This window comes from Suncus etruscus, chromosome 15 (genome assembly GCF_024139225.1).
Source record: "Suncus etruscus isolate mSunEtr1 chromosome 15, mSunEtr1.pri.cur, whole genome shotgun sequence".
NCBI lineage: Eukaryota > Metazoa > Chordata > Mammalia > Eulipotyphla > Soricidae > Suncus > Suncus etruscus.
Genome location: NC_064862.1, coordinates 57,030,990 through 57,056,796, shown reverse-complemented (window position 1 = coordinate 57,056,796; position 25,807 = coordinate 57,030,990). Strand labels below are relative to the sequence as shown.

The following is a 25,807-nucleotide window of genomic DNA, read 5'->3' as shown; positions in this document are numbered from 1 at the left end:
CAAACAAACAAACAAACAAAAAGCGTGAATTATCCCCCTGAGCCTGCCAGGACCAATGTCTTCTGCCCATGCTATAGCTGGGTTCCTGGGTTTGACTTCATGGGCTGGGCTGACTCAGACTCTGAAGTTAGACAGATGAGCAGAACAATGGGCCAACGGACAGGAGTTCTTACCAGCATCTAAAGCCCATTACCTGGAAAGGTCCTGTTGTAATAATGACCGGAAGACAAGGGGAGCGCCCACCAAATTATTGATTGGGTAGCTGGAAAGCACCTGGATGGAGAAGAATAGAAGATACTGGTGTGTTGGGGAAGGGGGTATTCCCAAAGCACAAGCTGTGGATTTGCAGAGGTCTGGATGGAAATCCTAGCTGCGTGGCTTTCTCATTCAGGCTAAATGAGCCTCACAGTTCAGATGCCCCCTAACACCAAATGTAACAAGGGACTAACCCATTGTTAGAGGGGAATTAAAAGATTCAGAATGCATTTCAAAATGTTTGTTAAATTCTGGCTAAGTATTACAGTTAGTAGCTTACCGTCAAAAACATGCCTCTCAGGCTGGGGAGATAGTACAAGGGGTAGGCACTTGTCTTGCACACAGATGACAGATGACACTATATATATATATATATATATATATATATATATATATATATATACATAGAGATACATATAAACATACATATATATAAAACAAAAATATATATAAACAAAAACCATGCTTCATTTTTATGAAATGAAATTGAATAAAAAAAACTTCTTGGGATGATGAGTTCTGGCTGCTACCAGTTTAACTGTGTATATCAAATTCCCCCAAACAAGTTTCAGAATGTTCATATCAATTTTAGAAACTTAGTCATTATATAGAAACTAATTGTAAGAAGCATTCCAATAGATAAATTTAACATTTTTTACTACAGTGTTTTACACTTACAGTACAGTTATTACTGTTCTATAATTGATTTTAATACTGTAATTACACTGTACAGTTATTACAGGTTTGTACAGTGTTATTACAGGTTTTTTTAAATATCTTAATTTAAACACAGTTCTTAAATTAAAAAAATTTTTTTATATTACAGATTTTGTGGTGGCAAAAAGTGATGATTTTGAAAAGTTTACTGGCATTGCTACCCATCTAGGACTAAAGATAACTACCATATTTTCTGGCACATAAGATGACCAGGTGTATAAGACGACCCCCTAATTTTAGACTTCCTCCCTGACTCTGGCCAATCTGATAGGCTTTTTACAGTGTAGATTCGAATGCAGAACATTGTCTAATTTGCGTGCATCAAAAGCCTGCTTGGATTGGCTGAGTTAGAGAGGTGGTCCGAGCAGCCTTGCAGTGATTGGTGCAGGATCGAGTTGGAAAATTCATTTCGTGGCAATATCCAGACAATTTTCATTTAGTGGCGTATCAAAACGTTTTTCAGGATATACTCGGCGTATAATATGACCCTGAATTTTGGTTGACTTTTTTTTTTTATTTCAAAAGTCATCTTATATGCTGGAAAATACTGTAAACTAAATTAAAGCTCCCTTTTGAAAAATCATGCTTCTCAAATGGCCTAAAATCCCAGTCACTAAGGGAGGGAGATTACCTTGCAATGTAGTCTCTATGAATCCATGAGGACTCTTAAACTCCTGGGACCAGATTCATGTGGAGTTATTAATAATGAATTATAATGAGTTTTCTAGCCCATTTTTGAACATAATTTTGGCACATAATTAAGTCATAAAAGTGTTTTGAAATGTTATAAGAACTTACATGGGGTATTATCCAATCTTAATAACCTCCCCAAGGCCACACTCCAAATGCATCACATTGGAGAACTTCAATATAAATACTGTGAGTAAGGAACACATCTTTTGTCTGTAACATATACTCAAGAAACCACCAACCCATGGAAATAGACAGATTCCCATCACTTCAGACTCCCTGCTGCCAATGGCCTCAACCCAAAGTCAATCATTCTTCTGACCTTTATTCTCATGGATTAAATTTGCCCTCTCCTCTAACTTTATATAAAGGTAATGTACATGTGTATGACTTCTTTAACTCAACATATTCTCTATAAATACTGTCCACATAGCTGTGTGTATTAGAATGTTCTTCGCTAATGCCGTATAGCAGTTAATTCTGTGCAGTTATCATATCTACCATCTTACTATAGATGGACATTATTCTCTGTTTGAGGATATTATTTTTTTTTGTTTGTTTGTTTGTTTTGTGGTTTTTGGGTCACACCCGGCAGTGCTCAGGGGAAACTCCTGGCTCCATGCTCAGAAATTGCTCCTGGCAGGCACGGGGGACCATATGGGACGCCAGGATTTGAACTGATGACCTTCTGCATGAAAGGCAAGTGCCTTACCTCCATGCTATCTCTCCGGCCCGAGGGTATTATTTGTAAGGAACATTAAATAATACATGAACTACCAAGCTAGGATCCCATGGGCTTAACAACAGGGCACCATTTTGTCACCAGACAACTTTGTAGTGCAAGTGTCACAAGGGAGATGTTTAGCCTATTACACACCTAGGTTCTATGGTATGACAGATCAGAAGCACCAATATATATGTGGTTAGTCACTGGCCAAATATAAGCAGTGCATGTTTGCTCCTTAACTTGGAAAGTAATATCAAAATCTCCATCTGCTTACCAAGCCTCCAATTGGGACTGCATATTGAATCATATACACATACACCCTTTATCTTGATCAGTGAACAGTCTACCTGACCTCTGGCAACAGAGACCCCAGAAACAAACCAAGGCACAAATGACATCCTCAAAAGTCAAAAGGCCAAATAGGGTTTGGATTCTCTCAGGAGATGCTCTATGAAGAACTGTCATTTTGTATTTTGAACAAAGGCATGTCTTTATCTCCTTCCAGAAGAGAAGGATTTCAAGTGGCTTTTTTGCTAAATAACACAAGTAAAAAACTACAATGAAATGGGGAAAAAGTTATGAAAATAGAAAGTGGAAAAGAGAAGGAAAAGCTTATAGAGAGTTAGGAGGGGACCAGTCACTAAGTAGATCGTTGCATGTTGAGCTTCCTGGAAGACAAGGCAATAAGTAAAATGAAGCAATTTCCACAACTTATACTAGATATCAAGAGCATTTATAGGAGTTAATTGCATGATAATATAATGTTAATGTCTTTTCTAGACACTTTTACCTAAAACACACTTTGTAATAATCTGCACCAGGCAAAGAATGGGATGGAGGAGGTGTTACATGTAGTAAAGTCACAGGCCGAAAGTTCTGTGCCACACTTGCTGCCTTGTGTGACCTTGAGAAAATTACTTGAACAAAATGATATAAAATCAAGTATTCTCATATGTAAAGTGAGAAGTGTCAAAAGAACCAGGAGATGGCATAGGGTCTGGCAAATTGTGCTATTTTTTTAGTAGCAATTATGATTTAATCTAATATGACTCCACTCTTCAGAATAATCCAAATAAATAGCTGTTGCTTTATGCACCTAGTCTAGGCTCTGTTTGAAGCCTAGGTTTGAATTCTAGGTGTTTGAAGCATTTTGTTTTGTTTTGAGACCACACCAAGTGGTACTTGGAAACTATTCCTGGCTATGTGCAATTAACCATGTTGTGACAGGGATTGAACTGGGGTCATTTATGAGTGAGGCAAGTACCTTAACCCTTGTATCAACTCTCTGGCCCTCTGGTGCTTTGTTATAAAAAGCTGAACTGACTCATAGTCTCTAGCATAGGTAAATCAAACTGTGCTCTTATTCTGTTTTTATTTGGGGGCCAGGGGTTACTCCTGGCTATGTGCTCAGAAATCACTCTTGACTTGGGGAACCATATGGAACATCAGGGGTCAAACTGAGGTCCGCCCTGGGTCAGTCGTGTGCAAAGCAAACGCCCTACCACTGTGCTATTGCTCTGGCCCCAAAAACTGTGCTCTTAAGATGATTGTAGTTGGACTAGAGTATGGTACTTCATTTGCTCCCCACCCCTACCCAGGACCCATCAGGAGTGATTCCTGAGTGCAGATCCAGGAATTACCCCTGAGCACCACTGGGTGTGACCCAAAACTAAAACAATAACCTTCCAAATGATTGTACTATATGCATGCATACTTGTAAGATTCCATTTCTTCCCCTTTCACTTGGTTCATTACCATCTGATACTTGATACCAAGCAAGAGCAAATTAACTACATAGTATGTGAATAAGTGAGTGATCCATGAATAGTCCTGTCTTCTGCATATTTCTTTTCATCTAAGGAAAGTCTGTTTCCTTTTCTGGGCCATGAGTTCTATAAATGCATGACCTTTTCTATTTTGCTTATCAAACACTGTCCAACCTTATTTATGTGGTAAAGATTAGTGCAAATCAAATGAATTGAACATGTGATGAATTGGAAGGTTTGTACCAACCTTGGTTTAACCGGCTGTTGCAAATTATATTTTCTCACCTTGATAATAACCGATGGGTCAAACTTTGGCAGTAAATGGACAAATGTGCACGCTCCTAATGCCCAAGGGTTGAGAAGCGAGGTCACGAGGTTCACTATCCAACCTGTGTCTGATATGGTCCATACGATATCAGAAGTCTGCAGGCCTAGACATATGCTGAGAGCAGAGAGGAAACATATGTATCAGCATGTGTGCATGAGAATGTGTGTGCATGCATATGGCAAGGTAGGTGTGGGCACTGTCTATATGTGTCTGACAGTGCTTTTTGTGCTTTTGTGTGTATGTGTGTAAGTCTAAGTAGCCAAAGAAACAGAGAATTCTTCTATCCTCATGATCAAGAGGGGGAGAATATTCAGGTGTGATTATAGCTTCCATGGTTTAATAGATTGTTAAGTCTATTTCTATAATAGAATTTGCTGCAATTTTTGACATGTAGCATCTTCCACTTGGCTGAAAATATATGCCAACAAATAGTATCTAAGTGAATATTCTAATGAGTGCCTGGCCAAGTTCAATTTGAGCCAAATAGACATTTGGTCTCTTTCCTTCATCAATTGTTCAAGCACTTCTGAAAGTCTGAAGAAGGGGAATAAAAGGTAGTAGGCCTGCCTGAAAATAACATGTATTTAGGCTAGACTTGAAGAATTTTCTTTGGTTGAGAATCACCCCATTTCTCTACTTAGTAAATTTGGGGGGGGGTTTGGGCCACACCTGGTCATGCTCAGGGGTTACTCCTGGCTATGTGCTCAGAAATCGCTCCTGGCTTGGGGGATCATATGGGATGCAGGGGGATAGAACCACAGTTCATTCTAGCCTAGTGTGGGCAACAGCTCCAGCCCCTACTTAGTAAAATTTTTATGATTAAAAAAAATCTTAGTAAAACCTATTGATCATAATTAATCATAATAATATTTACTAAGTAAGGAAATGAGGTCATAGCCTAGAAGACTAAATTGGGAGGGATATATAAAAAGTCAGTATCTTCATTACAATTCACTGATTTATTATCTTTAAAAACATAATTTAATGGGGCCGGAGAGGTGGGGCTAGAGGTAAAGTGTCTACCTTGCAAGTGCTCGCCAAGGAAGGACTGCGGTTCGATCCCCTGGCGTCCCATATGGTGCCCCCAAGACAGGGGCAATTTCTGAGCACTTAACCAGGAGTAACCCCTGAGCATCAAACAAGTGTGGCCCACCCCCCCAAAAAAAAAACAAAACAAAAGAAATAATTTAACAATACTTGTTTATCATGAATTTCTTTCTATTTTAATTTTTGAATTATTCCTGGCAGTGCTCATGACTATCTTAGCTCTGGGCTCAAGAATCACTCCTGGGGGCCGGGCGGTGGCGCTAGAGGTAAGGTGCCTGTCTTGCCTGCACTAGCCTAGGACGGACCGCAGTTCGATCCCCCGGCGTCCCATATGGTCCCCCAAGCCAGGAGCGACTTCTGAGCGCATAGCCAGGAGTAACCCCTGAGCGTCAAATGGGTGTGGCCCAAAAACCAAAAAATAAAAAAACAAACAAACAAAAAAAAAAAAACAAAAAACAAAAAAAACAAAAAAGAATCACTCCTGGCAGAGCAGTGGGGATCCTATGCAGTGCTGGGGATTAACCAGGTTGGCTGATCATGAAGTCATTTTTATTAATTAATATTTTTGTTACCACAGATTTATAGGTGGTATGTGTTTGACATTTTTTACATTGAAATCTTTTATTTCAAATTAATGCCAAATCAGTAAGTATTAAGCTATTTCATATTGTTACCATAATGACCTTAACACAGCAAATAGGATCTTCTGAATAAATATCCCCTCCCCCCTCGCCCCCCCACCCCAGATCTCTGCTCTCTTTTCATGCCATCCCAAACATAGAATTTTCCGATTCAGCTGAGGTGGACACGAAATAAAATAAATTCTGAACGACGAGCTCCGAAGTTCAGAAATACTGAGATCTCAGTTCATTAAATTAATCCCATTACAACCTCCACTTCAAAGAGTAGAAAATTCATGGTTTTTTGTTTTGGCTACACCCACCATTGTTTAGAGCTTACTTCTGACTCAGTTCTCAGGGATCATTCCTGGCACGGATCGAGGAATAACTAGGGGTGCCAGGAATCAAAACCTGGGTCAGCCTCATGCCGAGCAAGCAGTAGTCTAGCTACTGTACTATATCTCTGGCCCCAAGCTGAAAAAAATACCCATGCGAATGTGAATAGCATCAAAGAAATTAATAGCATCCAAAGGACTTCTGGGAGAAACTACATAGTGATCTTGGACACATGGTTCAGAACATGGAGTATTGAGATTCCTCATCATGAGAAACAAGACTGAGCCATGAGGGTACTGGGTACCTAGCATGCTAGGCCACACACCCCTCTTCTGTCCACATCAACATCAGATGATCTGAGTAGAACTGGATCTGAGCTCAGGAGTCTCTGGAGAGAGAAAGAACTCTTCTTCTTCTTCTTTTTTGTTGGGGGTGGGGGACACACCTGGTGATGCTCATGGGTTGCTCTTGGCTATGAATGAGTTCAGAAATTGCTCCTGGCAGACTCAGGGGACCATATGGGACACCAGGGATCAAACACAGGTCTGTCCTGGGCAGCCGCATGCAAGGCAAACACCCTACTTTTGTGCTGTTGCTCCTGCCCCAGAAAGAGCTCTTCTTACCCAGCATCCATCTTGGCCTTCATGCCCAGGCTTGAGTGGGTGTGTTCCGCCATCTTGGGAAGGCCACTGGTGCCGCTGGTGAAGTAAATGGCAGCTGCTTCTTGGCTTCTAGTTTTCACACAGTGATGTATGGTAGATGCTCCTCTGACAGAGACAGAACATCACCAGGTGTCCCCAAGACTCTTTCCACTTTCCCTCCAACCCCCTGCTGGCCAAGTTCACTCACTCCAGAAAAGAGGGTGAAGTGGTCAGACCTGGGCTTGAAAAGCATCGGATTTGACCCTAATGTAACTCAAAGACCATTTCTCTAACTCCTCTGAGTCCGTATCTCTGAAACAGCATCAGTATTAACTATCTCAAGACTGGGAAACTTAGTTTAGACTTGCATTTACAGGGACCCCAGTTCAATCTCTGGTATTGCTTGACTCTCTGGAACCACTTGGAAGCCCCTCCTCATAGCTAGGATAGCCCCAGTGGCCCCCAGCATTGCTGGGACCAAGCATTGAATTTCCTAGCCCAGTTCTCTGAGCTTCATTTGGGATGGTCTCCTACCCACCTGAGCACTGTTAGCCCTCTTCCCTTCAAATAGGTCAACAGTTATGGTCTCATTCAGTTATTGGGAACTTTAATCATGACACAAAGAGAAAGAGCTAGAATTGAATAAATACTAAAGAAATATTGTTGGAAGTAGTCTGATACCAAATAAATAAGGAGGTGCTCATTTTAAGAGTTTTCCTCATACAAATTCTTCTAGGCTCTTCTAGACTTTGGACATCTCTGCCAGTCTTTGTATCTCTGAAATCTAGTTTCACATTAGATTTCTTTGTATTTTTGAAAGTTACCTTCAACACCATCTCATTAGAAGCTATGTTCTCCTTATCCTTGGCAGGGAGGTGAGGGTTGATCCTAGGTCTACACAACTTTAGGAGATCCGTGAATAGAGGAACTGTTCTTCTGGGAAGTCATGTGGAGCTTTCTATCTTTGAAGAACACAGAAGAGGGCAAGAGGATTCTAGATACTTGATACATTAGCTATCACTTAAACTCATGGCTTCACTCCTGATTCCAGCCATGGTAACAAAGATCAGCACCACGGAAATTTCAACCTGCTTGGTGCTGACAACTTGTTGCTTTGAGAATGGGCCAGGGATGAACCCTCAGGACATCTTTGTTGGCACTCAGAACCCATCTTACAGGCATACACTCACAGTTCAGAAATATGAGCAGTTATACCTCCTGATTCATCAAGCAGTGGTCATTGCCAGTACTGAGAAGGCAGAAAGTATTTGATAGCCATTCAGTGAGAAAATCTGAGACATTCTTGTTGAGCTTGGGGATTTACCGAGATGTCTGTCCCTGTCCTTTTGTCCTGAGAATTTTCTGGGTACTATCAATTAACTTTTAGATTTCCAATAATCTGAGTACAATCTGATTTATTTTACACTAAGGTGGTACTGCTTAAGATCTGTTATTTTAACTATGTCAGTGACCCTGAAATGATATTTCAGTGGAACAGGCAGATGTTGGTCTAGATCCTCCCATTTAGATACCTGGGTTAGAGTCACATATCCAAACTTCAGAGTCCATACATAGAGGTCAGGAAATACAGACTACAACAACCGAACTTTTAAATGTGCTCATGAAAGAGACAGGCTGGGAATGGGTGGGTGGGAGGGAGTATGAGGACACAGATGGAGGGAAGTTGATACTTGGTGATGGGATTGGTGCTAGAATATTATCTACCTAAACTTCTGTAAATCAGGATGCTTTAATAAAATATTTGTTGTGGTTTTTAATCCGAAGCAATATACAAATTCCTGGGATGATTCTGACAGATAAACCCATTTAACCCTTGCAGAGAGTCACTAACACACTCCCTGACCAGCTGACTTGGTGTCTCTTCTGCCTGCCCCTCTTCTCTTGGTCTTTGTCACTAAAGCACCTGCTTGTCAGGATGGGGTCACAGTCCACTTGGGGTCAGGCCCCAGGGGAAGTCGGGTAAATGCTCACCGGATCAGTGTCTTGAAGTCCAGCCATCCCTCCCGCTTCTCCTCGGATACCAGCAGCTTTATTTTCAAGGCAGGGCATTCAGGCACCACTGTGTCTACTGCCTGGGCTACTTCGTCCCCAGCCACTATAGCTTTGGCCTTAGATGCCTGCAGCCGATACAGAATGTCTTTGGTTTTCAACTGGATAGTCCCAGGCATGAAGACAAGGCCTGAAAAAGCCAAATGGTCCCAAATGAGCAGGGAGGGGAGAGTTTCTCCTCTCCTCTAGAGACGAATAGTGTAAACAGACAGCAGGGTGAGTAGGAAAGAGGAGGCTGGAGTTGGGGCCAGTCAGGAAGAGTATTTGCGGAAAAGGGTCCAAGGATCAGAGTGGTTTGAACACAGACCCTGATTATCAGAGCCTTAGGGGGCAGGGTGTCTACAGGATTGCCTAATATTGACAATCAATGATCAATACAATCCTTCCCTTGGACTCTGAATGCACACACTCAAAATGCCCGTGAGGCTTGGTTACATTCAGAAACTCTTATTTCAATAATTATGCACATGAAGGAAACACTGGGAGTGACAAACCAAAGTGCTCTAATGCTGGCTTCTGCACTGAATGCATTTTCTTAGGCAAGAGCGCCCTTCGTATACTCCATTTGTTGCTTTGTCTATTTGCAGGAGACTCCTATGATAGCCTTTGTCCTTCTGAAGAATCCCCAGCCCCACTTTCAGCCTTTTCAGGAGGAAGCTGATTTCATAGGCTCACCCTATTGCACAGCATCTACCCCGGTTCACCATCTTCCCACCCTACACATCAGGCAGGATCCACAGCCAACCAGTAAACTTCCAATTGTCTCTTCATGGTGCTGATCCTTCTGAGACTAGACTTTCCTCAGGGCTCATCTTCCCTTCTCGGAGCTCCCTGTATGTTCCCTTTGAAGCAGGCAGGCAGGCAGGTAGGAAAGTATCTCCCCAAAGCAATGAATTCTTGAGATGTAATAAAATCAAGAGAAGGAGGAGTTACTGCATCATTGATAAGTCTCACTGGGCACCACTGCAGACCCAGAAAAAACTGAATCCCCTACCTGAAGAGACTCCAGCAGGAAGCAAGACCTGAAAATGAGCATCAAAGAAGACCAGCAACTTCCTCTGGCAACTACCCTACCCATGGGACTCTTACCTAGGCAGAAAGCCCCATGTGGGGAAGATTGGTAGAAACCATCTAAAAGTCAACTTGAAACAATGGAAGACGCACATGTGCTGCCTGGGTACCTGGGTACCTGGTGCCTAAACACATGTCACCCACATAATTTTTTTTTTTTTAGTCTTTGGGTCACACCCAGTGGCAGTCACGGGTTACTCCTTGCTCTGTGCTCAGAAATCACAGGCTCTGGGGACCATATGGGATGCCGGGAATCAAACCTGGGTCTGCCCCAGGTCGACTGCCTGCAAGGCCAATGCCCTACTGCTGTGCTATCTCTCACCTCCCCCCTTTAATCTGAGATGTGGGCTTTGATGTTTTCACTCTGGGACATGTGCTGGTCTCTTTCTGCCTTTGGAGAAGTCTGACTCTCTCTTGAGCATGTTACTCAATTTCTTTCTTCTCCTCTGCCTCCCCTTGGTTAGTACCTCCAAATAAAATCTGTTCTTATTTTACTGCTTGTCTCTCCCTGAAATTCTTTTCTGTGAGGGAAGGCAATGAATTCAACAGACCTGGCAAAGTTTAGGACTGACTTTTCTTTCCTTGTCAGGACATGGACCACAATCCTGGATCTCCCCAGCCTTCTCTAGGGTGGTGGTGCAAAGAGAAAAAACTGCAGATTCCCTATAAGGGGCTGCTGCCTCTCTTCTCCCAACTTCACACTTTCTCTGCTGGCCTGCTCACTCTGTTAGGTCAGTTTCTGGCAGCCTGATGATAAGACAAAGAGTCCACATAATGTAAATAAAACAATCGGAGTTTATTATGCCAGCATGCTGGAGTCCAACCACTCCTGACCCAGCAGGACATAGGTTAGGCCCCGAGCTTGGGATCAGTAGAGTTTTTATAGTCACTGACACCATGCACATTGTTCAGTTAGTCTCAGGAAACAGATAGCAAAGGATACACATTTTTTCATAACACAAGTAACATAATTCAAATAGATCAAGGCCGCCTTAGACAACGCATAGATGTGGGAGAGCAGACATAGATAAGTGTTTATGGGGCACCATAGGCATCTATCAGCATCAGTTTCCATGCCTCCCCGGTGCCTCTTTTCCTCTGGGAAGGTTGGTAGGCTCTATTTCACCATTTCAGCCTGACCTCCGGCAATGTATATGAGCAGTAAAACATAGTTAAAGAATAGCCTAGGATCTATCCAGCCAGGCATATCGGTCTGTGTCTGTGAATGTGAGGTTGGCATTAGCCCATTTGTCCTTACAACTCCATGGGCTGGGCTGAGACCTAAGTCCCCAAACTTGTTTGGTTTTCTCTGGGTTCATTGTCTCTGGCTTACTTAATGCTTAGCACACAGGGAACTGTGTACTAGCAAGAAGTTGGGGGGACCTGCTCTTCTCTGCCATCCGCATTCTTCCTCCAGGGGCACTGCCTATCACTGCTGGTCCATCACCTACCTGCTCGCATGCAGCCCAAGGTCACCAGCCACCACTCAGGCACTCGGGGCAGCACCACGGTCACACGGTCCCCACGCTGCAAGTCACATGTTCCTGTAAGGACGTTGGCCACCTGCTGGCTGATCTCACTCAGCTGGCTGAAGTTCCACTTCATTTCCTGCCCATCACTGCTTAGCCACCACAGAGCAGGGCTGGGAGCTCGCTTGCCAGCCTGCAGCCAGAAGAGGGAAGAAGATAAGAGAATATCATGTTTTCTATTATTAAAATAAACAAAGAGGACAAGTATTTGCCTTATATGGGACCAACCCCAGTTCAATCCCCTGGACCACATCAAGTCCCCCAAGTAACAATAAAAATAATCTGTCAGCACAGAGCCAGAAGTAAGAGCTGAGTTCTATTGGGTATGATGGCCAAATCCTCATCCCCACCTAAAAAAAAGTCACCTAGCACTGACCAAAAACATTCTGGAGACAAATGGTGGCTGTGCTTAAGGCCACCGAGGCCCACAATTAAGGTGGTTCCTTTAGTGGTGAGACCCTCTAAAGGCTGGTAGGTATGCCTGGGATATGGAACCCTCCCTTAGAGGGTTTTGGCATTTCATGGTTCTCCTCAGCATCACCAGAACTGCTCCCTGGAGCCAGGAGCAGCTACCAAAGTTTTCTAGGTGTGGCCCTCAAACCAAAATGTTCAAAAATGCAAGTAACCCCAACACTGGGTAAAAAGAGGCAATGAGCAAAGCTGTAGGATTATGGCCTTTGGCCTTTCCTCCTCTGTCAAGGTTAGGGCAAGTCCAGTAAATGCAAGTGATATTGTTGCAGTATGGCTGCAGCAGCTGAGGACAACACAATAGCTCATATTAAGGAAGACACTCCACTTGCAAAAATGGAAAATTATGCCATTATTTTCAGGTTTGTTTTCTTGGTGAGAGGAGCATTTGTGTCAGTGATGAGACTTGCTCATTATTATTATTAATTATTAATTATTATTATTATTATTATTATTATTATTATTTTAAGCAGGAAGAGCATTTGTGGCTACACATGGCAGTGCTCAGGGCTTGTTATTAGCCCTGTGCTCACAAAATCACCCTTCCTGGTGTATCCTAACCCTAACCCTCCACAGTACCATATAGTACTTACATACTATGTATCTAGCCCCCACTGTCTTTGTTTTTGAAAGAAAACCTACACGTTGCCTGAAACTTCTTCATCATGAGTTCACTGTTTTGTTGTTGTATCATGAGTTCATTGTTTTGTTGTTGTTGTTGTTGTTTGTTTTTAGGCCACACCTGGCAGCACTTAAGGGTTATTTCGACTCAACACTCAAAAATTATTCCTGGCAGGTTTGGGAATTTTCTGGGATGCCGGGGATTGAACACATTGAACGTATAAGGCAAACGCCATACCTGGTGCTATCGCTCCAGTCTCAGGTTCACTATTATTTTTAAAACACGGGATAGAACCATTTCTCAATTCTGATTTCTTTTTTTTTTTCTTTTTTTTGTGATTTTTGGGTCACACCCGGCAGTATTCTGGGGTTACTCCTGGCTCTATGCTCAGAAATTGCTCCTTGCAGGCATGGGGGACCATATGGGATGCCGGGATTCGAACTGATGACCTTCTGCATGAAAGGCAAATGCCTTACCTCCATGCTATCTCTCTGCCCCTCAATTCTGATTTCTAATATAGGAAACAGCAAAAATGTTTCTAATATAGGAAACAGGAAAAATAAAACTTAATAAATTAAAAATAAGTAAATAACCTTTCTGGACTCTGACTACTTTATATGGCTGTCGAAGAGTCCCGGGCTTCCCAACCTTCTAAACATGGGGATGGCAATGCCCCATGGGAATCCTAGCCCCTTTGTCTTTGTCCTTGCATCACTCTGGGAAGTCACACTAGAACATACACAGTACAGAAAGTGACATCGTATTCTGCTGCACCGGGAGACTATCACATCCATGTACCCTGTATCAGTCAAGCCCATGCTCTCAAGCTCCTGCTCTTGAATCCAATATTGAATGTTGGATGATGGGCATCTTACTCATTGCCTACAGAGGTGGGCACAGAACTCTGGTATATACAGATCGCTCTACATATGATGGGATGAGTGGGTAGATTCCTGAAAAGCCATGCCTCAAATCTCCTCCCCACTCATTCATTACCTTCTCCATGCCAGCCCAATGATCAATTACATCACTAACAAAGTTGAACTTGTCAGGGATTTCCTGGTGGCCCCATTGTAAGGCTGTGTGTCGGCTGGCATAAATGTGGATAGTGCGGCTCTGAGGTCCCCATCGGATACAAGCCTCCCGCAATTTCCAGAGCCAGTACATGGTCAGCCCTGTGAAGGAAGGAAAGAGCAGGAAAGGAATTCAAAGGAAATTTGTGGGCTGTGATGATGAAATTTGCATCGGCACCCTGCTTCCATTTCCGTTTCCCCCCTTTCCTTTTCCCAAACATGGGTAATCTTTCTTGACTGGAGCTCTCCAGCCATTTTAGCAGTTTGGAAACACTTGTCTCCCTATAATAATTCCCTTGGGCTAAGAACACAATGATATATTGGATGAACGATTATTGCTAAACAGTACACATTCCTGTTGATTTTCATGCTGGTGACTGTGAACATGTTCTCATCAGGGAGATGTGATTGGGTGTGGTTGGTTTGGTCAGGAACTCTTGCCTTTATGACCAGGAAGGTAATTGGCTTGCAGCCCCGATGCCCTGAATACTTGGAGTTGAGGTGAACCCAGCACAGATCCATGGGGGAAAATCTGCATTATTAAGTGCCTCCATAGTTGCTTGTGACTATAGTAAATGCCAAGTAAGATCAGGAACTTGTTTCCTTCAACCAAAACTCAACTGAGAGCTCCAGAAAACTGCACCTAACACACAGATACTACCTTAACACTATAAAAACTCTAACTCTGGCCATTACTGTTTCCATCTATGCTTTGGCTCCTGGGGAATAATTATCAGGTAGTGTAAGAGGTGTCAGAGTTTCCCCAGGAGTACCTTGATGAGGGTACAGAATTTCAATCAAATGATCTTTGATTCAAGTAACCCAGCACAAATCCAGCCAGAGGCCTGATAACCCCCAACCCAGTAACCAGAATGTTATAGATCTTTGGCACTTGTACTTCCTATTTTTAAAAAAAATTTTTAATATCTTTATTTAAGCACCATGATTACAAAAATGTTTGTAGTTCGGTTTCAGTCATAAAAAGAACACCCTCCCCCTTCATCAGTGCAACATTCTCACCATGAAAGCCCCTCCTCTGGGGCTGGGCAGTGGCGCTCTAGAGGTAAGGTGCCTGCCTTGCCTGCGCTAGCCTTGGATGGACCGCGTTCCATCCCCCGGCGACCCATATGGTCCCCCAAGCCAGGAGCAACTTCTGAGCGCATAGCCAGGAGTAACCCCTGAGCATTACTGGGTGTGGCCCCCCCCAAAAAAAAGAAAGCCCCTCCTCTCTTTCCTCCCCCAAGTGCTTCCCATTTCTTAAAAAATTAAAAACAACCCAAGAAATGAAGATTCCTTGCCAGCTCTTGAGTGGGAATTTCAGTCCCTTTGCCCCTTGCTGGTTCTCTTTCTTTCCAGGCCTGGCTCTCTTTCTCATTCCTCTGCTTCAACTCCAGAGGGAAAGCTTCCTTACTTGCTTTCCCCCTGCTTTTAGCATCTGCTTTCAGTGGGTTCTTCTTTCAGCCACTTTCACCAGTTCTTATTACTATGCTAATGGCAGCCTTGCTCTCCCAAACCCACCAGACCCTAGACTCCTTGCATTGTAAATTACTTTTCTCAGGGATTTTGCCTCCCTTCCCTTTCCTACCTCTCTCTCTCTCTCTCTTTTTTGGGGGGTGGCATACCCAGCAGTGCTCAGGGGTTACTCCTGGCTCTGCGCTCAGAAATCACTCCTGGCTGACTCGAGGGAGCATATGGGATGGCAGGATTCGAAATGCCATCCATTATGAATCCGCTGCATGCCAGGCAAATGCCCTACAGCTGTGCTATCTTTCTGGCCCCTCTCCTTCCTATCTCTGATTTAGAGATTGGCCGTGGTACCATGAAGCAGGGCTCCCTGCATTAGCTCTTTACTCATTGCTCACCTGCTAAATCTTATCAGTGAGTCTCTCAGCAGGGAATCTCTTGGTCTACTCTCCTGAGCAGACCATCTTTGATCCTGAGTCCTTCCTGAATCTCTGCAGCCTTCAGGGAGAGCACAGCTTAATGAAGTAGAGAGCTCAAAATCCTTCTACTCTTTAAGGGGAGGGGTTTGCAACTAATCATTAACTGTGGCAATTCTAAAGTCTTATTTCTTGGAGGAGTGTGGGCATTGGTCCCTGCTGTGACCCCTGGAGACCAGCCAGAACTGTTCTTCATGCAGTGCAAGGATGGAAAGATTTAGACAGTCAATTATACATTGTTATTCCAACTAGGGAGCTCAGTATAGCCTTGGTATATATGCTCTTTCCTCCTGAACCCTTTTCCTCACCTAGTTTCCCTCTTACTCTTAGTCTCTCTTGATGATGCTCCTCAGCTTCTTTATCCAGTTGCCACAGCTGAGCTCCTCCAGTACTATGACTGAGAGCCCAAGCGCTTTCTTATTGTGATGGTGTATATACCACCTTATTATAAGTCAGCCAATTCCTTAAGACAACAGAGAATTTTACTGAGAAAAGAGGAGTCCTAAAACAGAACTCTCCCAAGATAAGGAAATAGTGCAACTAGCAAAGAACAAAAAGTAGAGACTGGAGTGATAGCATCCCATATGGCCCCCTGAGCCTACTAGCAATTATTTCTGAGCACAGAATGCTATCAGTTCTGGCTCTAAACAAACAAAAATCAAAAAACTTGAACCACCCAAATAAAGACACATTACCCAAATAGATGGTCACACTTATGCTGCCCACCTGATCCTTTATTATTAATTAATTAATTAGTTTGTTTATTTGTTTGTTTATTTGGTGGAAGAAGACCCAGCTGTACTTAGGGGTTTCCACTGGCTCTGCACGAAGGGATCATTCCTGGTGTTGCTCAGACGACCCTATGGGATGCCAGAGATCAACCCTGGGTTGGCTGTATTGAAGGCAAGTTCCTTACTCATTGTACAGTACTCTATTCAGCTTTGCTCACCTGATTTTCTTTCTGTTTTGTTTTTTGGGTGACACCCGGTGGTGCTCAGGGGTTACTCCTGGTTCTGCACTCAGAAATTGCTCCTGGCAGGCTTGGGGGACCATATGGGATGCTGGGGGATTAAAACTGGGTCCATCCTGGGTTGACCCTGTGCAAGGCAGCCCTACCACTATGCCCTCAGGCTCTGCTCACCTGATTTTTTTTTTGAGAAATTTTTATTTTTACCACGGTGGATTAAAAATCTTTCACAATTATATTTTAGGTACATAGTGTTACCTGGTTCTTTTTATCAGTATTTTTGCAGTTGATTTCTCCAGAGCTGTGTAACCTCCCCTTTTTCTGCAACAAGCCTTAGACAAGGCTTAGTTAGACAAAGAAACAGGGCTACATGATTTAGTTCTAGCATCCCATGCAGTCACCAGCTAATAAAAATTCTAGAAATTCTTAAAAATTTTCTACAACTCTGAATTTTTTGTGGGACCCCATAACATTTGGAGGTCCCCACAAGATTCTGGTGTTGTGGTGTCGCTGGTCTTGTTATATTTGGACTCAGTATTCACCATCTAAAAGACCGTGAGGGTGACAGTGCAGTATTGCAAAGGCAAAGGAGTTTATTCCAACATGCTGGAGTCCAACATCTCCTAAGAAATAATGACCCTGAGAAAGGCTCACAGGCCATTTTTATGGGGTACCTAGGGATCCAGTCTAGGGGGTTCCCATCTCTGGGTAGTCGATCTTTTTTTGTTTTGTTTTGTTTTGTTTTGGGGCCACACCCGGTGATGCTCAGGAGTTACTCCTAGCTATGTGCTCAGAAATCGCTCCTGACTTGGGGGACCATATGGGATGTCAGGGAACCAAGTGAGGTCTGTCCTGGGTCAGTCCCATGCAAGGAAAATGCCTTACCACTTGTGGCACTGCTCCAGCCCCTCGGTAATTGATCTTTAAAATGATTGGTTTCTAATCAAACTTGGATTAGCCAAATGGCTAGGATTGGTTGTAGGATAAATGTTGCATCAGATGCATGGCCAGTGTGGGCTGTACAGAAAATCATGTGCCTCCAGAGCCAGGGTGCAGTGTCATCTGGCCAGGTGTGGATGTCATTTGACAGGATGTGGATGTCATCTGGTCATCTGTCTGTTGCTGTTTAGCCTTATATGGATGTTTTATTGGTATTTACCCCTTTGGTCTGGTACTCCTTTGGCTGTTTTTCTGGGCGTAGTCTCTGTACCTTAAAACTTGAACCTGTCATGTCTGTACTTAGGTGTACAGCAAAGCAAAGTTACAGAAGCCAAATCTAAATCAAACTCTAAATTAAACTTTAGATCCTAACAGTCTGAGATCTCAGACTCACTGGAGGAGTGGCCTCATTTGGGGATGAAGATTGGCTCTTAGAGGAGGTGCCAAGGGGGATATTCCAGGACCTGAGGAGTGAAAAATAGGTCTCCGATCACCCTCCTCCATTTCTTCCTCCTTAACAGATACAGATACACTTTTATGCTTAACTATTCTATTTTGGGTCCCCTACTTTCAGCTGAGTGGCTTAGATCTAGTTGTGGCCTAACAATTTGGCTAGATATAGATAACTTGGCCCTCCTAGGCAACAAAGAAGCCCCTGGCTTTGCTTCCACATAACTTCCTGGCCTCCACCTATTGCTTCCCTCCTTTTCTCTTATTCTTGAGCACTTTTTTTCCTCCTATAATCAAGCCAGTGTTGTGTCTCCTTTGGCACCTCCCATGAATAATGAGAATATCTGACTGAAGGCCCATTTCTGTCCTCACAGGGTTCACTAACAAAGTGCAATACATGAGTTCACTAAACTTCTCAAAGATTTACTTGTCTCTCTCTTTTTAAAAGAAGTTTGACCCTGGTTACTCTTCTGAATATAGTGATGAGGGAAATCTATGAACCAGAAAATTAGGTTTTCCTTCAAAAAATATTTTTTCCTTGTATTGCTGATTTATTGGTTTGGTTTGGAACCATACCTGGCTATGGTTAATCTTTACTTTCTGCTCAAGAATCACTTCTGCCAGTACTCAAGTGACAATAGGAAGTGCCAGGAATCAAATTGGAGTCAGTCGCATGCAAGGCAAGTACCTTAAACCCTGTATTACTTCTTCAGCCCTTCTTATATGGAATTTTCACAATAACTCAGCAATTGAAAAGTCTTGAGCAGTGGTTTTCAATTGCTGGTGAAAGGGTCCATGCTGGTCCTCCATTCAATTAGAGACCAAGACAACTCCAAGAATGCAATTAGCAAGGGCAGATCTATTGAGCTGACTAGTCAGGGCTGCGGCTCTTGTAAAAGACAGAGGACTGGAGCCTCGAACAGCAAAGCAAGAGAGTTTTTATAGGGTTTGGGCTTATAGGACAGGGGGGTGAGCAATTTAGCTTTCTTTTAATATGACTCAGGGTTCTGGGGGAGCTGTGAAGCAACTTTGTTATCGCACATTCTGACTTCGCTGATGTAGGTTGCCCATCCTGCCAGATGTTTGATGGTCAGCTGATCGGGGTGGGACCACCTGTGTCAGGAATATTTTCTTGGCACACCATGCATCTTATGATAAGAAGGAACCATCCTGTGACAGGAACATTCTGTTGGTACATCTGCACCTCGTGCCAGGAACATTCTGTTGGCACATCACACACCTTATGATGGGGGGGTGTTTGGACAAATAATAGAACTTTAGCAAGAGTTCAGCAAAAGTTTGACTTAAGCAAAAGTTTAACTTGAACAGGAATCTGGCTTAAGCATTACAAGTTATTGCTAGGCCTTAATTACTATATTGTAAACATGCTTATTTCTTATTATACATAATATATATTATTATTATACATAATATATATACACATATATTCCAAATTCTACTTCCACACTGGTACATGGATGGGTGTCCATGTAGAAAGATTGAAGAATACTGGGCTAAAGTCTCCCTACAGATGTGGAGATGGAGTCCAGCTAGTTGGCACTGTAGATAAACAAAGTGACCTCACAGTCACTTTTTCATTGACAGCCCAGTGTGATTCAAACATGAATTTGAAGGGCTGAAAAGGTAATACCATGGGGATGTGTGTGTAAAGTGCTAGTCTTGCATGTGACTTGCCAGGGTTTGACACTGCCTTTTTTCCTCCTCCTCACCAAGCACTGTTAGGCACAAACTAGCCTTCAGCATAACCGAGTGTGGTCCAAAGCAAAGAGACAAAACATAGGGGGAAAAATGAGTCTGAGAGATTTGAAATCATTGAGCATGCTTAGATATATCCACCTCCAGAAAAGAAAACCAGTCAGGTAAACCAAGCCCAGCCAGAAAGTGACTCCAATCAATCTTAATTTGGCAACTTTTCCACCAATCAAAACTCTACTTAAATAGGGAGCCCAGAGGTAGAGCACAGCGGTAGGGTTATTGCCTTGCAAGTGGCCAACCCAGGATGGACCCTGGTTTGAATCCCGCCATCCTATATGGTCCCCTGAGTGTGCCAGGGGTAATTTCTGAGTGCAGAGCCAGGAGTAACTCCTAAATGCCGCCATGTGTGACCCAAGCAACAACAACAACAACAACAAACACCCTACATCTGGAAAGTGGGCACATTTGGGAAGAGAGAAGGAGCTCCTCTGTTGTGTCTCTAAACAAGCCACAACATAAGGACTTCTTGGGTCCATGTCTTCCTGGTCTCCACTCTGTAGCTTCAAATAAACCCAGAAGCTACCCAACAACACTTTATTTACTGAGTCCACTGTTTTCAAACCTTAGGATTCCGTAAGCAGCTCTTTTTAGAAAAGGGGCCGTTAAAGAGGTGATCAGTTAAAAAGGTCACCAATGTGAATCCTTAAAATTTGGTAAGATTGCTGATCCTGAAGTAAGAGATTAGAACATAAATACATGCACCAAGGTCATGTGAAGACACAGATGATGACTGTCTGCCAACTAATGAAAGATCCCAGATGCACACAGTCATCCCACCACCTTCCCCTTTGACTTCCAGCCTCTTTTTATTTATTTATTTATTTATTTATTTATTTATTTATTTATTTATTTATTTATTTATTGTTACTGTTTTGTTAACTTTTCTTGCCACATACCCAGCAGTACTCAGAGATTATTCCTGACTCTGCATTCAGGAATCATTCATGAAGAGTCAGAGGACCATAGCAGATGTCAGGTTGAAACCAGGTCAGCTGAGTGCAAGACAAGCACTCTACCACTATATACCACTATACTATCTCTCTGGCCCCAGACTTCTACTCTCTTGCATTTGGCTCTAAATCTCTGTTAAAGTCCTCGAAGTTGAACTGCTTCTGTTCCCAGCACCCAGTGGGCTAATGGGTGAGTGGATGGAGCATTGGTGGGGAGGGGGAATTAGATAAACTCAGGAAACTAGGATCACTTGGAGCTTCCATCTGCTTCTCTGCACAGCTGATCTTAATGCTTCCAGTCACCTGTTTCCTGCTCTGAACTTGGACAGCGGCTTCAAGCTGGGTTTTCATTGGCACTATGGGATCCTGACTTGCCTTTGAATATGTATTGTCAAGGAAGGTTGGGACTTGAGTCAGAGTGTGGTGTGCACATTTTGGCATTTTTAATACCAGGAAGATCATGAAGTGCATTTAAGAATGTTTAAAAATTACTTTAAAGAGTATGCATCACATAGTTGACATAGCTAATTATAATATATTTGTTTCCAGTTAAGTGGAAGAGAAATTATTAAAAAAGAAAAATAAAGAAGGAAGAGAAATAAAAAAACAGTACAATAACAAGCAAATTAGTGAAAACTATTGTATCTCCAAATAGGTCATTAAATCGTTGTCAGGTTTAGTAAGCTCTTGTTGCTAGTTGACCATTCTGTTAATTAATTTGTTTCTGAACTTTTATGTGGCTTCAGAGAAACATTAATATGTAAATCATTGTATTCCTATGGAGATAACAGGGTTTTTTTTGTTTGTTTATTTGGGTTTTTTTTAATATGGTTTTCAAGCCACACCTGTTGACGATCAGGGGTTACTCCTGGCTATGTGCTCAGAAATTGTTCCTGGCTCGGAGGACCATATGGGACGCCAGGGGATTGAACCACAGTTTGTCCTGGGTCAGTTGCATGCAAGGCAAATGCCTTACTACTGTGCTATCCTTCCGACCCTGGAGATGACAATTTTAAACAAAAATGGAGTTGTCCCACTGCCATGAATGTGGCCACAATGTAGCAGTGTGGTCGAAGAATTCCAAACACTATTGCTGACATTGCGGCTTTTGTTGGGTGTGTTTTAGGATGCCAGGACTTCTGAAAGTATGAGAAGGAAGAGGAGGGTGCCTTCATTCACTCCAAAAAAAAAAAGTCCTTCCGATATTAGGCCCCAAACTGGCAAAACTGGAGTTTTGGTCAGATTGATACCTCTGTGAGAGCCATAGAGGACTGGTGAAACTGGGCCATTGACAAAGCAGTAATTGTGGGTGATGAATGCAGCAGGGTGGAAATTTGGTCCACCCTCTCCCATGATTGCCAGCTTTCAGCTGTGTGGTGGTGTACTCATAATTTTTCACGACTTGGTTTACCTCCTTTTGAGAACAGAGTGAGTCTATCTAGCTGGCCAGGTGTAGATATGGAGACTAAGTTTGTCACAAAGAACTTTAAAATGATTTTTTAAATAATATCTTTATTTAAGCACCATGGTTACAAACATGTTTATAGTTGGGTTTCAGTCATTAAAAAAAACACCCTCCTTCACTAGTGCAACATTTCCACCACCAATGTCCCCCAACTCCTTCCTCCCCCACCCCCTGCATATATTCAAGACAGGCATTCTATTTCTCTCACTCACTACCATTGTCATGATAGTTGTCAGTGTAGTTATTTCTCTAATTGCACTCGCCACTCTTTGTGGTAAGCTTCGTATCATGAGTCAGTCTTTCCAGCCTTCATCTCTATTGTCTACTAAGTATTATCAACATACTGTCTTTTATTTTTCTTAAGTCCCATAGATGAGTGAGGCTATTCTGTGTCTATTTCTCTTTCTCTGACTTATTTCACTCAGAATAATAGTTTCTATGCCCATCCATGTATAGGAAATTTTCATGACTTTATTTTTCCTGACGGCTGCATAGTATTCTGTTGTGTATATGTACCATAGTTTCTTTAACCAATCATCTGTTGTGGGGCATCTGAGTTGTTTTCAGATTCTGGCTATTGTAAATAGCTCTGCAATGAATATAGATGTGCAGAAGGCATTGTTGTATTGTGTTTTTGTGTTCCTAGGGCATATCCCTGGATCATATGGGAGCTCAATTTCCAGTATATTTAGGAATCTTCATATTGTTTTCCATAAAGACTGGCCTAGACAGCATTCTCACCAGCAGTGAATGAGAGTTCCTTTCTCCCCACATCCCTGCCAGCACTGATGGTTCTTGTTCTTTGTGATGTGTCCCAGTCTCTGTGGTGTGAGATGGTACCTCATTGTTGTTTTAATTTGCATCTTCCTGATGATTAGTGATGTGGAGCATTTTTTCATGTGCCTTTCAGCCATTTGTATTTCTTTTTTCAGGATGTGTCTGTTCATTTCTTCCTCCCACTTCTTGATGGGGTTATATATTTTTTTCTTGTTATGTTCTGTCAGTACCTTATGTATCTAGATATTAGCCCCTTATCTGATGGCTATTGGGTAAATAGTTTCTTTCATTCTGTGTGTGGCCTTTGTATCCTACTTACTATTTCCTTTGAGGTGCAAAATCTTCTTAGTTTAATATATTCCCATTTATTTATTTTTGCTTCCACTTGTTTGGACAGTGCTATACAAAGAACATTTTGATGCATTGTCATTTCCCCAGTTACATTTCTCTTAATCTTCGAAAGTCATGTTTCTCTACTATACAACTATTACTTGAAATTCTAATTTAATGAAGCTCAATTTCCCACCCCCACAAAACACATACTTAATGGCCATGTTATATGTTACTGACCCAACCCACAAGAATTTACTCTGTTGTTTGTCACTATCACGTGGATGCTGATTCCTCCCCAGCCCCCATCATATTTGCTCATTTTCTCTTTTCTTCCATCCATCCTTCCTTCCTTCCTTCCTTCCTTCCTTCCTTCCTTCCTTCCTTCCTTCCTTCCTTCCTTCCTTCCTTCCTTCCTTCCTTCCTTCCTTCCTCTTTCTTTCTTCTTTGTTTTTCTTTCTTTCTCTCTCTTCTTTCTCTCTCTTTCTTTCTTCTTTCCTTTTCTTGCTTCTTCCTTCTTTCTTTTTCTTTCTTTCTTTTTCTTTTTTCTTTCTTTCTCTCTTCCTTTTCTTTCTCTCTCTTTCTTTCTTTCTTTCTTTCTTTCTTTCTTTCTTTCTTTCTTTCTTTCTTTCTTTCTTTCTTTCTTTCTTTCTTTCTTTCTTTCTTTCTTTCTTTCTTTCTTTCTTTCTTTCTTTCTTTCTTTCTCACTTTTTCCTTTCCTTTCTTTTGGGAACCACACCTAGTTGTGCCCATTGATCATTCCTGAGGGGGGGGGGCTCGAGGACCATTTTTATTTTATTTTATTTTATTTTTGTGGGGGGGAATCATACCTGGTGGCTCTCAGGGGTTACTCCTGGCTATACTCTCAGAAATTGCTCCTGGCAGGCATGGGGGACCATATGGGATGCCAGGCTTTGAACCACCATCTGACTTAAATCTGCATGCTGCAAGGCAAATGCCCTACCACTGTGCTATCTTTCTGGCTCCATGGGGACTATTTTTAAATGCTACTAATTCAAATGCTGCTGATTCAAAGCTGTGTTTAGTGTAGTGATTCCTAAAAAAACAACTTCTGAGTTTAAAAAATGTACCACGTTTTCCTGTTTAATCTTTGAGTTAAAAAATTTTTTGTTATTACCATTTTCACAAATGGCTCTAGTCTGGAAATGATCATCCAATGGCTTTACCAAAAAGGTCAAGAGATCACTCTCCCACACGTGATGATTGAGATCATGGAGACTATTGCAGGAGACTCTGATGAGAGCACTGGGCTAGGAAGACCATTGGGATGCTTCCAGGGAGGCCTTCAGAAATAGGATGGGGGCCTTAGGAATCCACAATTCAACCATCATCAAACCTTTGCCAGGTTGGGTAGGGCTATGCACTCTGTATCTACAATGCGCTTCCCCCTTTCCAAATCCTTAGTTGCTGGAGTCCAGCTCCTGGTGAATGGGTCTGAAGCTGGGTTACTGTGAGGATTAAGTAAACAAGAGACTTTAGAGAGACAGCATGGGGGCAGAAGGCTAATTGCCTCTTAGACAGAGAGTCCTGATTGTCCTCCAAGTATTGCTCAGGAATAATCATAGGAAAAAAGGCAGATGACAAAATTCCTATCTAATGCTAACTAAGCCTAAGAGGGGATTTACATTTTGTAAGAGGATGTGTCAGGAAAGAGGAAATTAAAGTAAAATCTCCAAAGATTGTCTTTCTCCAGAGATAAGAGACTGAGCAGGACTCCTGCCCCCAGGGTGCTCCCTGCCCTTTGTCCCTGGCATTCTGGTCAAATTGAGGGTAAGAGACTTCAGATCTTTCAGATCTTTATGTGTATCTCCTCTAGGACTATCAGCACCCCACCCCTCAGTTTTTTTTTTTTTTGTTTGCTTGTTTTTTGATTTTTGGGCCACACCTGGCAGTGCTCAGGGGTTACTCCTGGCTATCTGCTCAGAAATAGCTCCTGGCAGGCACGGGGGACCATATGGGACACCGGGATTCGAACCAACCACCTTAGGTCCTGGGTCAGCTGCTTGCAAGGCGAACGCTGCTGTGCTGTCTCTCCACCCCCCTCTTTTGGTTTTTGGGACACACCCGGCAGCACTCAGAGGTTATTCCTGGCTCTATGCTCAGAAATTGCTTCTGGCAGGCTCAGGGACCATATGGGATGTCAGAATTCGAACCACCGTCCTTCTGTATGCAAGGCAAATGCTATACCTTCATGCTATCTCTCTGGCCCTCTATCAGCTCTTTCTCTCTCTC

At 42.6% G+C, this 25,807-nt stretch overlaps 1 protein-coding gene across 1 annotated transcript in view; it reads right to left on the bottom strand.

Annotated features, from left to right (window-relative positions):
* LOC126030995 (acyl-coenzyme A synthetase ACSM2B, mitochondrial-like) overlaps positions 1–15,955 on the bottom strand; it is a 28,608-nt gene extending 12,653 nt beyond the window's left edge. The window contains exons 1-7 of the mRNA XM_049789265.1: positions 15,823–15,955; positions 13,884–14,062; positions 11,720–11,930; positions 9,120–9,327; positions 7,110–7,253; positions 4,441–4,597; positions 194–273 (exon numbers count right to left, since the gene is read on the bottom strand). Of these exons, the coding sequence (XP_049645222.1) occupies positions 194–273; positions 4,441–4,597; positions 7,110–7,253; positions 9,120–9,327; positions 11,720–11,930; positions 13,884–14,054 (971 nt within the window). The 5' untranslated portion in view covers positions 14,055–14,062; positions 15,823–15,955. The remainder of the gene's footprint in view (positions 1–193; positions 274–4,440; positions 4,598–7,109; positions 7,254–9,119; positions 9,328–11,719; positions 11,931–13,883; positions 14,063–15,822) is intronic.
* Between the last annotated feature and the right edge of the window lie 9,852 nt (positions 15,956–25,807).